Source organism: Vigna unguiculata, chromosome 6 (assembly GCF_004118075.2).
Source record: "Vigna unguiculata cultivar IT97K-499-35 chromosome 6, ASM411807v1, whole genome shotgun sequence".
NCBI classification, from domain to species: domain Eukaryota; kingdom Viridiplantae; phylum Streptophyta; class Magnoliopsida; order Fabales; family Fabaceae; genus Vigna; species Vigna unguiculata.
In genome coordinates this window covers 28,176,507-28,189,124 of record NC_040284.1, presented here as the reverse complement: position 1 = coordinate 28,189,124, position 12,618 = coordinate 28,176,507, and the positions used below count along the sequence as shown (strand labels likewise).

The window sequence follows — 12,618 nt, the reverse complement described above, 5'->3', positions numbered from 1 at the left end:
TTAGAAACACTTAAATTACCGATGATTAATCAAGTCAATCCGAAAACTACCCTTACATTTCGGAAAGAAAATGAAGACCCATACATGACAATGGAATTGTCTGGCAGAATAATTCTATTAAGTTTTACAAATATCGTTTTTCATTCAAAATTCCTTCTAAAAGTTACCATGATAAGGGATGAGAATCTGAAATTTCTCAAGAAGAAAAAAGATGCTTTTTTTTTTATTTTTATAATTATGTCTAAAAGTTCTCCAAAACAGTTTAAAATAGACCAAATATATTTGACATTTTTTTCAGATGATAACAAAAATCCAGGATGAAAAAGATTTTATATGGTTTGGCAAACACGTCACCAGCAAGGTCTTTCCTGTTTGAGGGATAAGCAGAGAGAGCCTTATTCTCAATCTGCCATGGAACTCCAACTATCCAAAATAAAATTTCCAGATGTTACTGAAAAATTATTCATTTTATATTACAATAACATACTAGTTTGTGTGATTATCATTTTATAATTGTGGTATAATGTATGTAAGACCTCTCACTAACCCAGATAAAATGGTCCCATCAGAGCTCATAATCCGCAGCTACTTTACCTTCTCCATTAATTAACCGTGGCCACATTTGTCTTCAAAATCTATTTGTGTGGAGTATGCTGTATAGAAATCTCATCAAAATTTCTTTACGTCGAGTATCTATCTTAGTAGGTCAGTCAATAATCAGTTTAGGCTAAGTCACGGGGGAGTGGCTAACAGTGCAGAAACTTCAAAGTGGTTAACAACTTCCTGGCTCAGCAACCGCATAGCAGCTCCCTGAGAGAATTTCCTAGCAAACAAAAAACATGGAACGGACGTGGAATTGCTACGACACCACTCTATCCTGTACTCAGTCTCATAATAAACATGATTGATGCCCTGTTAAAAAAAAGGATATCAGGCCAAGAAAACAGTTGCATCAAAACATGCACTAATTTATAACTAAAGAACCATGTAATAATCACCTTAGCAAAAACATAAATGACAAAATCTATCTTCGAGCACAAAACCAAAATAGAAGACTTGGGAGTAGTTGCGAAAAAGTAGTAAAATAGACGACGAACGTTTTCATTTGTGCCTTGGTGATTAATTCATTATGGCTTTGAATCCACAAATAACTCCATCGCGAAACAAAGAGCCTCTAACACCTGGGTACGTTGATTAGGCTATTCAAGTCCTCAAACAAAATCATTGTTGGCTTTCAACCTAAGAAACCAGGCACTTCAAGTTCATCTATTGACTTAATATGAATTGCACCATAATTAACGATTACCAAGACTAATTTCAAGAGAGTCCTGCTTTCGACGATCTAAGTTCCTATCCACATTTAGTGCCGGGACAACAGAATACATTTAGATTTCACTAACTGAATCCTCCTCCTACTTTGTATCAATAGACCCCCTCCCCCCCCCCCCCCCCCCCCCCCCCGGAAGGAAAAACCTAAAAGATTGAACCTTTTCACATTTTTCCACTCAATAACTGGCCTAAATCTATGCTTGAGTAAAGTATGAAACATCAGAAGAAAACCTTTATTTCCATTATCCTTTGAGGGCCGGCATTTGCATAGCCGAAAGTAACAGGATGCCAGCCTTTATTCTCCATTTTTGTAGTAGACTGATTCCATAGGGTATAGGTTATCGTTCTACGTTCAAGTTCGCTTTCGAGGCCATGCATCTATAAAGAGAAGAGAAATGTATATTAAGATTACAAACAATATCCATGCAGATTGATCCTTGAAAAGTTACTGGACACCAATGATAACATTTAATCAAAATACTTTGTGAATGAAGCAGAAGCAAGAATAAATTCAGTCAAAGAACACATTCCCGAAACCAACATAGATAATGATGATGAAATAAATATCTAAGTATCTTACTGCGAGCAATGTCTGCACATAGTGTTCATCTGGAATACAATTGTGCTGCTTCTGAAGTTTCTGCACTTGCACCAAAATCATAAATATCTTACTGCAAGCAATTATCAGTATAGAAATAAAAGAAAAATATATTATGAAATGAGTAGTGAGTAGCATCACAAATTATCACTGTAAACAACATTATGTCTCAGCAGCATACCCCGTAAAATTATACCATTGCAGATAACAGAAAAGAGCAAAAGAGACATTCAACAGCTGTTAAAAGGAGTTGAACAGTAACCACCAGAACATACTTTGCAAATTAGACGTAAATAAAAGACAAAATAATAGATGGAGCCAAAGAGAGAAAATTTAAATAGAAATTTCCAACCATGCTTAAAGAATCACTGATCAAATTTTAAATCTCACATCCAGAACTTTAACAGCTGTTGGTTAAAAAAGCCACAAGCTACTGGAAAAGGGTAAACAGGAACCTACGAACTCCCAGGGTCTTGAAAAAAAACTTTACCGAAGAATTTCACTAACTAGCAAATCCATACCAAAGCTTTGAACACTATACCAAAGGGCAATTTCCCCAATTAACTACTTTCAGTATGACCTCACAGGCTAGTTCAACCGTTCATAACAGTTAGTTCAGTTTTCAAAAGCAGAAAATGCCACAAATGAGACACGTTCCAGAGCGCTATACATCGGAACTAATTATCCAGACAGAAAGTTATCAATGCTTGGACTAAATGTTTATAATACATTACTCAGACAAAAATATGCCCCATGAAAAATGCAGTGTCCCAAATGTAACTGATTTTGAGCACTCAATTCGAAGCCTTTGTATAACGCTGCATCAGTATTAAAAGCCTGATGTTGCTTTACCATGATCACCTAGATTCTACTAGTGAGTTACAATTATTTGGAACTAGAAGCACAATCAACATAACTTCAAAGTACCCAGTCTGTCTTGACTTAATAATTTCCACTCAAGTGAAGAATGCGTGTCATTATTATGCATAACATGATAGGATAACACGATACCCTTCCAGTAACAACACTAAGATAGAAATCTAAAATTTGAAGACTTACCAGATTCAGCTTTCCCTTACTTGTATCAATTGGTGGACGTCTCTGCCAAGTTAGAACAAAATTAGGTAGGTGCTTATTAATTATGAACACAGTACAGACTTACAGTTAGTATTGAGAGCAGTATTGTATGCTAAAGCATACAATTTTGAAGTCTATGACAACTTTCATTATACAATGAATAAAATTTAATAAGTCAATACAGTAGTATCAGAAACTTAATAGAATTGTAGTTAAACAAAATTGAGATCGATTACACACCTTACAATATTTCTTAAAGATAGAAAAGATTACATCATCATCTACAATCACTTCTGCATGCTTACGAATTACAGTGATCCACTGGAAATTCAAAAATAAACTCAAATCAAGACATAATCTCCAGAAACAAATGTTAAAAATTTTATGCCGCAACCTCAATGTAAGAAATAATGTCAGTTTGATATTCACAAAAGCAACTCAGCTAAACTCTGGTTAAACACCCAACAATAGGAAATTTCTCCTTTAACATGGAAAGTGGAGCTTCTTAACTTTACTAGAAAGCACTTAGTATTGTCAAACCAGTGAGCAGCAATGGTTTTAAACCATTAATAAACTCCACTAGTTGAATTAGTCAATATTATCACCTACAGGAAACACGGCTTAAAACTACCTCTACGTCAAGAGAAAATGAAATGGAACCTTCAGTGCAGTTTTGCAACCCTTACTGGTTTAGAAATTTTCAAAAATACCATTCTATAAATTCAGGTTAATTTGCAACTAGTTTGAATGTATTCTTATTCCAGTTAAAATCTATAACCAGTTCCAAAATTTGCAATCATAACAGAATTTAAATACAGAGAAAGAGAGAAAGAAGCTTATAGTTCAAATATTAAGACGATTTAAAGAGATAATGTTAAAAACAAAAACAAATAGGGAAAAATAAATAAAAGTTAACTTAAATAATACCAACTTCACACATTGGTTTTCCTGAACAACATTTAACTTAAGTTGGATTAAATAAAAACTAGTTTAAATTTTTGGTACTTTCTAAGATTAACATTTCAAAAATTGTGCCACTATATATAGTTATCTAGCTTTTAGAGTCTGGGTGCCATGGCTAGTCAAATTGATGCTTCTCCTTCAGCAAGTATAAGATAAACCTATGTGTTCACAAAAAAAGGCCTGCATCTAACCAGTAGGTTCTGACAGATTGCAGAAGAAAATATTCTACTAAGAACCACTTGATCCAGAGATTCCAAACATGTATGACCGGAAAAACAATTTTAAGGTATGACAAAGAAAAGAAAAATAACCTGGGACCCTTTACGCCATTTTTCTCTTGGTATTTTAGGTGACATTTTTGGGTTGTAGCGGCCCTCCTTTACATCAAGAAAACTGCAATATAAACAGACTCGTTTATTCCACCTTTAAAGCTCCCTTTCACAAAAATGAAACAGATACAAGTTTAAATGATTACAATTGAACATTCGAAAAAGAATTAGTGCCAAGCACCTCAAGAACCAAAGCCTTCTTCTACCTGTCCACGAAACTCTTCGGAGAAACCATGACATAATTGTACACGTACGAAAAGTTGTACAGAGGAACACAGCTGCACAGGGAAAATAGAAACTCAGATTCTTACCCAGATAAGTGACTTTGCACAAACACATAAACCTGCCTCTTCCTTCGAATAGGTGTGAAAATAAGAAAAAAGAAACAGAAACAGAGAAAGAACAAGAATTTCTAAAGGAAACTTGTACTAATATAAGAAGATTGGAAATACCAACCTGTCCGAGAGAAGAACAAATCTTTGATTTGAAGGATCCTCTAGGGCTGCTTCCAGTAACAACCTTTCAGCCTGAATCATACTTGATTCTCCCCATAAAACCTAAAATATGCAACACTGAATTCATATAAGGAATAAAACAACATATTAACAGCACTACAGTTTTACAATTTTACGCTCAATCATATCTGCATGTACTATCACGCTGAAGGCATAAATCCTTGTAAAAAAATGTGTATAATGTTTGGACAAGTACACTCTTCCTATAAGTAAAACCAACCGCAAGTTAAAATAAGGTTTTTCTAAAAGTCAAATGATTTTAACTTCTCGAAAAGGCTTATTGAACTTGTGCATTTAACTTCATTTACTTACTTTCAAAGGCACAAATCCTTTCCAAAATAAAAAGTGCAAAAAATTTGAAGATTATTACAGAGTAATACCATCACCCCGTTGGCATTCGGTGATACAAGTTGGTATTCTGGTGATTAAGCCAATATAAAAAAAAAAACATAAATGCAAAAAAGACCATGTTGTCAATTCCTCCATCCTCTTAGCGATATACCACTTAACCAAGTAGAAAGAATTTGCTATCCACGGAGAAGACAAAATAAAAACGAATCCACTTTCTCCTATTTTTTAGGAAGCAAAACTTATCATAAAAGCAACATTTCAACGTTCTCACAATTTCGAAAAGGAAGGCAAGTTCGTGAATAAGTTAGTGGCATCGCTTTCTCAACAACCGATTCGAGAGAGAAAAAGAAAAACCTGGATGCTATTACTGATTTGTCGACCGTAGAAGAACTGCGACCTGGTGGTTGACTCATCCAGCACAAAGCCAGGCGTGGAGTGAACATAAATCGAGAATCTCGAAACGTCAGCGTTCTGCAAAAATACAAACAGTTCAGACGTTCCCCAAATTTCAGATTATAAGGAAATCAAAGGAGAAAGATGCGAAACCTGGAAAAAAGAGTCCCAGAGGAAATCGAGAGGGAGGTTGCGGCGAACGAGAAACAAGAAAGCGATCTTGGGAGGGCCGTCGAAGACGCGAGAAACGGAAATTGAGGGTTTGGGAGAGTGGAATCTGAAGAAAGAAAGGAGGAGTAAAACGACGACGCATGAGAGGGAAGCGGCGAAGAAGATCAGCATTTTTCTACTTATCGCGTGGCGCCTCTTGGCGCCTCTAGCCGCCGATGCCATTCCTCCGACCCTGCTTCAGCTTCAGGTTGGTTAACTGTAGCACTAGTAATAACTGTCGCTAATCTGTTTAGATATATGCATAGCATAGCGTGAAGAAGAGGTTGAAATCGAAGCTTATGCACATGCAGATGCTGGGAGAAACACTAACTCTTTGTTCTCAGTAATTATTAATAATAATTTGGTTCTCTTTCTCTCCGCTTTCATGGAGACAGGTGTTGAGACTGTTCTGAAGCCTCACACGCAACTTCGACTACATCAATACGTCGTCGTCGCTACCAGCAATTTTGACCTGTACAGGTCGGTGGGTCCCACAGCTGCACCCTTTGCACGTCAGCGCGTGGTAGCACTCAACGCGGCACCGCCACCGCCGCTCCTCATTGCACACATTGTTACCCACCAAACATATTCAGTGCCGATTTCCTTTTTCAGCAAAACAAAAAGAGAAATAGGATTGCTTTGAACATGTGAGAATTTATTACACATGATGCTATGTCTTACAACTTTCAATTTCACCAATGATGTGTTTAATAATTAAAGACAAAAATTTTAAACTGTACATGTTTTCTTTTCTTGTATTGTGTTTTTTAACTGCATAGCTTTTTAAAACACTGGATTTTGGTTTTATGTGTATTCTTTAACAGCAGAGAGGATGTTCTCTTCCGTTTGATGATAAAACTATTAAGGTAGGATAAAAGGTTTAAAAATTACTTTTAGCGGTAAACTGAATTTAGCATTTTTAAATTATTAGATGGTTAAAAATAATTTTATAACACAATCTAAATTTGCCACATGTTTTAATCATAATATAACTTAGGTTAAAATATCTTTTTATTCCAATTTTCGTCAAAATTTTTTAAATAAGTCTTAATTTTGGTTTTGTATTCAAATAGGTCCTAATTTTTTTAAATGTTCACGTGTCAACCCAGTAGTGTGTCACGTGACAGTCACTTTTCATGGCCGTTAATAATTTGAATGGTGTTAATAAAAAAGAACTCAATTGAACAAAATTGACAAAAATTGAGACCTATTTGAACACAAAACCAAAATTAGGACTTATTTGAAAAAACTTGACGAAAATTGAGATAAAAAAGTATTTTAACCTATTTGTAATATGTTTATACATAAACTTATTTCTTTATTTCTCGGTCATGTCATCTTGACGATTCCAAAGTCAATGCTAATGGCCTACTTTTCATTTCCGGAAAATTTGAGACCAGGCCCACTAACCTTGTTGCTACAAATGGAAATTCAAAACTAAAGCCCATAAATGAACCCAAAAAAGAAAAACACAACCCACGAAGTCACCAATACGCAACACTAATAATTCCAAAAGAATAAATATAAAAGGGAAGAAATGTGAAATAAAATGAATAATTTGATAAGGAGATTAAAAAAAAAAGTTTGATAGAGTTTTAAATTTTTTATAAAGTTAGATATTTTTAGTCAAGTCTGTATTTTCTTTATCTATTGAGTAATTAAATTTTATAATTTGTAATTACTCTATTTTTATTTTTATTTTTAAATTATGTGATGTAATTGTTTTCGTATCTTGTTTATCACTTATAGTGACATATGATGTACCAATACTTTAATTTGGGTCAATTATTTGTATCCTACATGTATCCGTGTCTGATACTTCACTAATACTTATTTATGAAGTATTTAATCTATAAAACAATAGTACTTTTATGATTACAATAATTTCTAATTTTCACAATGTTTAATACATATAACTTTAATTTAAATTCACACAATAACAATCATATATTTACCATATTTTAAAACATTTTTATACATCTTTCAGTATGTACATATCACATATCATATTTTATTATTTTTAAAATAAACGTATTTAATTATATTCATGCATCATAAACATAGACTAAAGAAGTATAATTATCATTACCGAGTAGGTGACTGACAATTAATCTCTTATTATCCAACATATTTTTAATTAAAACAACAAAGGCAATTTGTCATTTATATTAACTTTTATTAACCATAAAACCTCTCACACACACACACACACACACACACACACATATATATATATATATATATATATATATATATATATATATATATATATATATATATATATATATATATATATATATATATATATATATATATATATAAATAAATAAATAAATAATTGTCCCGTTACTATTAATATTAAATTTATGCAGTGATTTCCTATTTTTTTTGTTCACCTTTTAAAATAACTCATGCTTTCCTTATCTTTGAAGATAATTTATGTCTTTAATTAATATTAATTATATAAGTTATTTTAATGAAATTATCTTTATTCAAAAGTAAACATCGTTATCAATTTTCTTAATATTCAGTTTAAAATAGAGGGATGTAAAACCGAAAAAAGCACGGAGTATATGAAATGAAATAAAGTTAGAAACCCATATTACAGTTAAGTTATGCATCTAAAAGCCGAAGCCCAACAACATTAAGGGCAATAATAGGATGTCATTTTACATGATTTTCTATAACAGAAGAGTGAAAAATAAAGTGTTAAATGAGCATAGAAGTGTTTCAAAATACATTTATTTCTTCCAACAGAAATAATTCACCGGCTCTGGAATAAACAACACTTGTAAAAAGGTGGTTGCTTCTTGGCAGAGTATCTAATAAACAACTCACTTTTATATTATTTAATTTATATGATGTCATATAGAGATGTCAAAATAATAATTTATGTCAATAAACTATAATATTAAAAATAAAAAACAAAAAATGTAAATCCAATTGATAATTCTTCCTCATCGCCTTCAAATATAAATACGTCATAGAGTTAATTGACATTTTCAAAACATATAAGATCCAATCTGAATCTCGAACAAAAAAAAAACCAAAAATGATAAAAAAAAAAAAAAAACATTTGTTCCTAAGACGACTAAAGTAATTGCAGATTTTTATTCTTACGTGTAGCCAGTTTTTTAGAGTATACGAAGTAGTCTTTCCATGTAGTAGGTTGTTGACTTTTCATGCACTCATTAAAATTAGTACTTAAGAGTACTTACTTAGTCATATTCTAAGCTCAACTTGACACTTGCGTTCTGACTGAAATTTAACCCAGAATGAGTAAAGAACAAATGTTCATACCATTTTCCTAATGTTCATTACGTCGCATTGTTTGTCTTTGCAAGTAACCAAGTAAGAAACAGTAACTGATGTGAGGGATTTCACACCCCAAGGGGAAGCTATAAAAGAGGGAAAGGGTCAGAGAAGGCTAAGTCCTCAACATTATTCACGACCACTTCCTTTGCCATCAGTTTGGTTTTGTGTATAAAAATCAAATCACCATTTCAATGTAATCCAAAACTCCAATTCCATGGCCTCCTTACAAATCTCATCTATGCATCTTTCTTCTTTTTCCTTCAAGAGAAAACATGTTACTGTGTCGAAGTTCAGACCAATGCCTCTGTTAGTTCCAAAGATATCAGCCAGAAATTCATTCCAAACCAACGGTTCAATTGACACAAACCCATTTGAAGAGAATGTCAAACCAAAAACATTGTACGATGAAAGTATACGTAATCTTGATACTCCCAACAACAAGAATAAGACCACCACCACCACCACTAAATTCCTTGCAATTTTAGAGTTTGTAACCGACAGGATAGAAATGCACCACAACGTTGGGGAGCAACGAGACAATTGGAACATCCTTCTTTTGAACTCTATCACCATGATTACTCTCTCAGCCACAACCATGTCTGGTCTTGCAGCCACGTGTCCAGGTTCAGGTGCACCGTTACTGGCTCTTAAACTATCTTCCACGCTCTTGTTTTGTGCTGCCACGGGGTTACAACTCGTGATGAACAAGATCCAACCCTCACAGCTGGCCGAGGAACAACGAAACGCGACGAGACTGTTTAAGTGCCTGCAGACAAAAATGGAAGGCACTGTTGCTCTTGGAAGTCCTTCAGAGGAAGATGTGAACGATGTGATAGAGAGGGTTTTGGCTCTTGATAGAGCTTACCCACTTCCCCTTCTGGGAGCTATGATCGAGAAATTCCCTGAAAAGTTTGAGCCTGTTGTGTGGTGGCCTAGGCCTAATAAGATTTCACAAAGCCACAAAGGAAAGAGAGAGAAGATGGAAGAAGAGTTAATGAATGGATGGAGCGAAGAACTAGAAATGGAACTGAGGGAGGTTGTTGAAGTGGTGAAGAGAAAAGATTTTGAGGACTATGAGAGGTTAGGAAACATGGTGTTGAAGATGAGCAAGAGTTTGGCCATGTTAGGGCCTTTGCTCATGAGCATTGCAACAATTGGGTCAGTGTTTGTGGAGAATATAGGGTGGTGGTCTTGGACATATTTGGTGACCCTTTTGGCGGGGTCTCTGGGTGCTATAGTTAACTCCTTTGAGCATGGAGGGCAAGTGGGAATGGTGTTTGAAATGTACAGATTCTGTGGAGGGTTTTTGCGTTTGTTGGAAGAAAGTGTTGAGGCAACACTCGAAGAGAAAGATATGGAGAAAAGAGAAAATGGTGAAGTGTTTGAGAACAAGGTGGCTATGCAATTGGGAAGAAGCGGGTTTCAGCTGAGAGAGCTTGCATCTAAGTCTGCTTCGTGTCGTAGGGAAGGAATTGCCATAGATGAATTTGCTAGCAAGCTCTTCTAGTAAATGTACATGTTGCTCCCGATAGATGTTTATTATTCATAGGTTTTATTAACATATTTATATGTAGCAAGAGTTGGTCCACCACACCATACAGTTATTAATAAGAAAAGGTAGAACTATTCACGACAATGAATGAATTTACTAACTCGTAGTTTTAATAAGAATGTAGCTAGGGACACTAACTTTGATTTAATTTCTTTAATTTTTCATGTATCACCAGTGGATTTGTTTCATTGGAAATATTTTAAATTTAAATTATGGCTTAAATACCTTTTTGACAGAATGTTTAAAATGGTCCTCATTTTTACCGAATGTTTAAAATGGTCCTCATTTTCGCAATTCGTGTTTTATTTGGTACTTTTCTGTAACGCCGTTTAAATCATTAACGGAACATTGTACAGATGGCACGGTTTGTAGTAGGGTGTGTTACTTGTACTATACAGGTGTGGTAATTAGATAATTAGATATTCGGGGATAAATAAGTGAACTAGGGTTATGGTAAAGAATGTTTGGGCACTTAATGAGTTTTGGCAATCTTGTTCCTCCATTCCCAATTGATGTTGCTGCAATCCCATTATATAGGTATGTTATGGTCTCAATCTTCGTGCACTGTTGGTGGTTCAACGAGAAATAGATTAACCCCGAGTTGTAGCTGCGGAAAGATGGCAGCTTTGAGGATGACAAGAACTCCAAAGAATATTGGTAGAAAATTTTGGGTACAATTTGTTTTTATTTTTGTGTTAATAATAAATTGGTTTTAATTTTTGGTTTATTGATTTACAGAGTGGTGGTTCCAATAATGTGGGTTGCAACTTTTTCAAATGGTGGTGTTGATGAAAAGGATGTCATCATCATGACACAAATGAGACAGATTAATGATTTGGAGAAGTCATTGAAGGTTGCTGAGAAGAGGCTGCAATTAGTAATATGGTTCACTTGTGTTGTTATTGTATTATTCGTACTGTTATTGTGTGTAATCTTTTAAAGTCCAATTTATTTTGTATTATTATTAAATGAAGAAATGAATTAGTTTGATTATGTTGATATTAGTCCCAACATGTTTAAAATGACATCTTAATCTGAGCATTGAAGTAAGTGATATTGATCTAAACTTGGAAAAAATTAAATTGATCTAAGTCTGGAAGAAGTAAAATTCATAACGTTAATTCATCCTCATCAAAATGCATTACATCAATGTTTGGCAAAAGTGAGATTGAACGAAGTTTAAGGAAAGTCAAAATGCAATACATCAATAATGAATTCTACATCAGAAATTCCAAAAAATAACTAAGACTTTTGTAGATGCTATCATGGTCTCCTCCTAATCTGTAATTTTATCCTAAACTGTTGAGATGATTCTTCTAGTGTTGGTAGTGGTGCTGCTTGACTCTCCACTTCATTCCTTGGTGGTTGAGTTGTTTGAGTTTCAGCAGTTGGTGCATTCTCAACCGTTTCAGCAGTTGGTGAATTCTCAGCAGTTGGTGCATTCTCAGCAGTTTAGGCATCTGGTGCAGTCTCAGCAGGTAATTTAGAAACCATGCAGAACATCACAACAATCGAAAGACAAATAAACCCCAAGATAGAATTACGAAAACCCTAACCCACGAGCAAACACAACCCAGAAAACCCTAAACCCACTTACCTCGTTGATGATTAATTGGAGAATTGAAATGAAGAGCGCAACTGCAATCCAATGATGAAATGGCAATTATTAGCTGTTTTCTCTGCAAATCCGAGCTCAAGAAAGACGAAGATGAAGAAATTTCCCTAATTACAAAATTTTCCCTAAATTGAGAAATTAACGTTAATTAGCCACCTGTACAATACACGTAACACATCCTAATACAAACCGTGTCACCTGTACAATGCTCAGTTAATGATTTAAACGGCGTTACAGACAAAGACCAAATAAAACATGAATTGTGAAAATGAGGACCATTTTAAACATTCGGTAAAAATGAGGATCATCCGCAACAAACACTACGAAAATGAGGACCAAAAAGGTATTTAAGCCTTAAATTATTATTAAAA

At 34.2% G+C, this 12,618-nt stretch overlaps 2 protein-coding genes across 2 annotated transcripts; one reads left to right on the top strand and one right to left on the bottom strand.

Annotated features, from left to right (window-relative positions):
- Positions 1 to 311: 311 nt before the first annotated feature.
- LOC114188167 (glycosyltransferase BC10-like) lies at positions 312 to 6,387 on the bottom strand. The gene is made up of 10 exons (XM_028076717.1): positions 5,709 to 6,387; positions 5,517 to 5,633; positions 4,753 to 4,853; positions 4,503 to 4,574; positions 4,279 to 4,360; positions 3,245 to 3,325; positions 2,987 to 3,028; positions 1,910 to 1,969; positions 1,561 to 1,707; positions 312 to 912 (listed from the first exon to the last, which is right to left on the bottom strand). The coding sequence occupies exons 1-10, from the start codon at positions 5,946 to 5,948 to the stop codon at positions 733 to 735; spliced, it is 1,122 nt and encodes a 373-aa protein (XP_027932518.1). The 5' UTR covers positions 5,949 to 6,387; the 3' UTR covers positions 312 to 732.
- A 2,834-nt stretch (positions 6,388 to 9,221) lies between these two features.
- On the top strand, positions 9,222 to 10,754 carry LOC114188986 (probable F-box protein At4g22030). The gene has a single exon (XM_028077678.1). It carries the CDS (start codon positions 9,295 to 9,297, stop codon positions 10,585 to 10,587), a length of 1,293 nt encoding a protein of 430 aa, XP_027933479.1. The 5' UTR covers positions 9,222 to 9,294; the 3' UTR covers positions 10,588 to 10,754.
- The last annotated feature ends 1,864 nt before the right edge of the window (positions 10,755 to 12,618 follow it).

Bases quoted from the DNA above. Each gene is read 5' to 3' on its own strand.
- LOC114188167 (XM_028076717.1), bottom strand. From the start codon at position 5,948: ATGGCATCGGCGGCTAGAGGCGCCAAGAGGCGCCACGCGATAAGTAGA. The intron at 4,854-5,516 runs GTTTTTCTTTTT...TGCATATTTTAG, and splicing joins AAATCAGTAATAGCATCCAG to GTTTTATGGGGAGAATCAAG. The intron at 3,326-4,278 runs GTTATTTTTCTT...TTGAATTTCCAG, and splicing joins AATGGCGTAAAGGGTCCCAG to TGGATCACTGTAATTCGTAA.
- LOC114188986 (XM_028077678.1), top strand. From the start codon at position 9,295: ATGGCCTCCTTACAAATCTCATCTATGCATCTTTCTTCTTTTTCCTTC.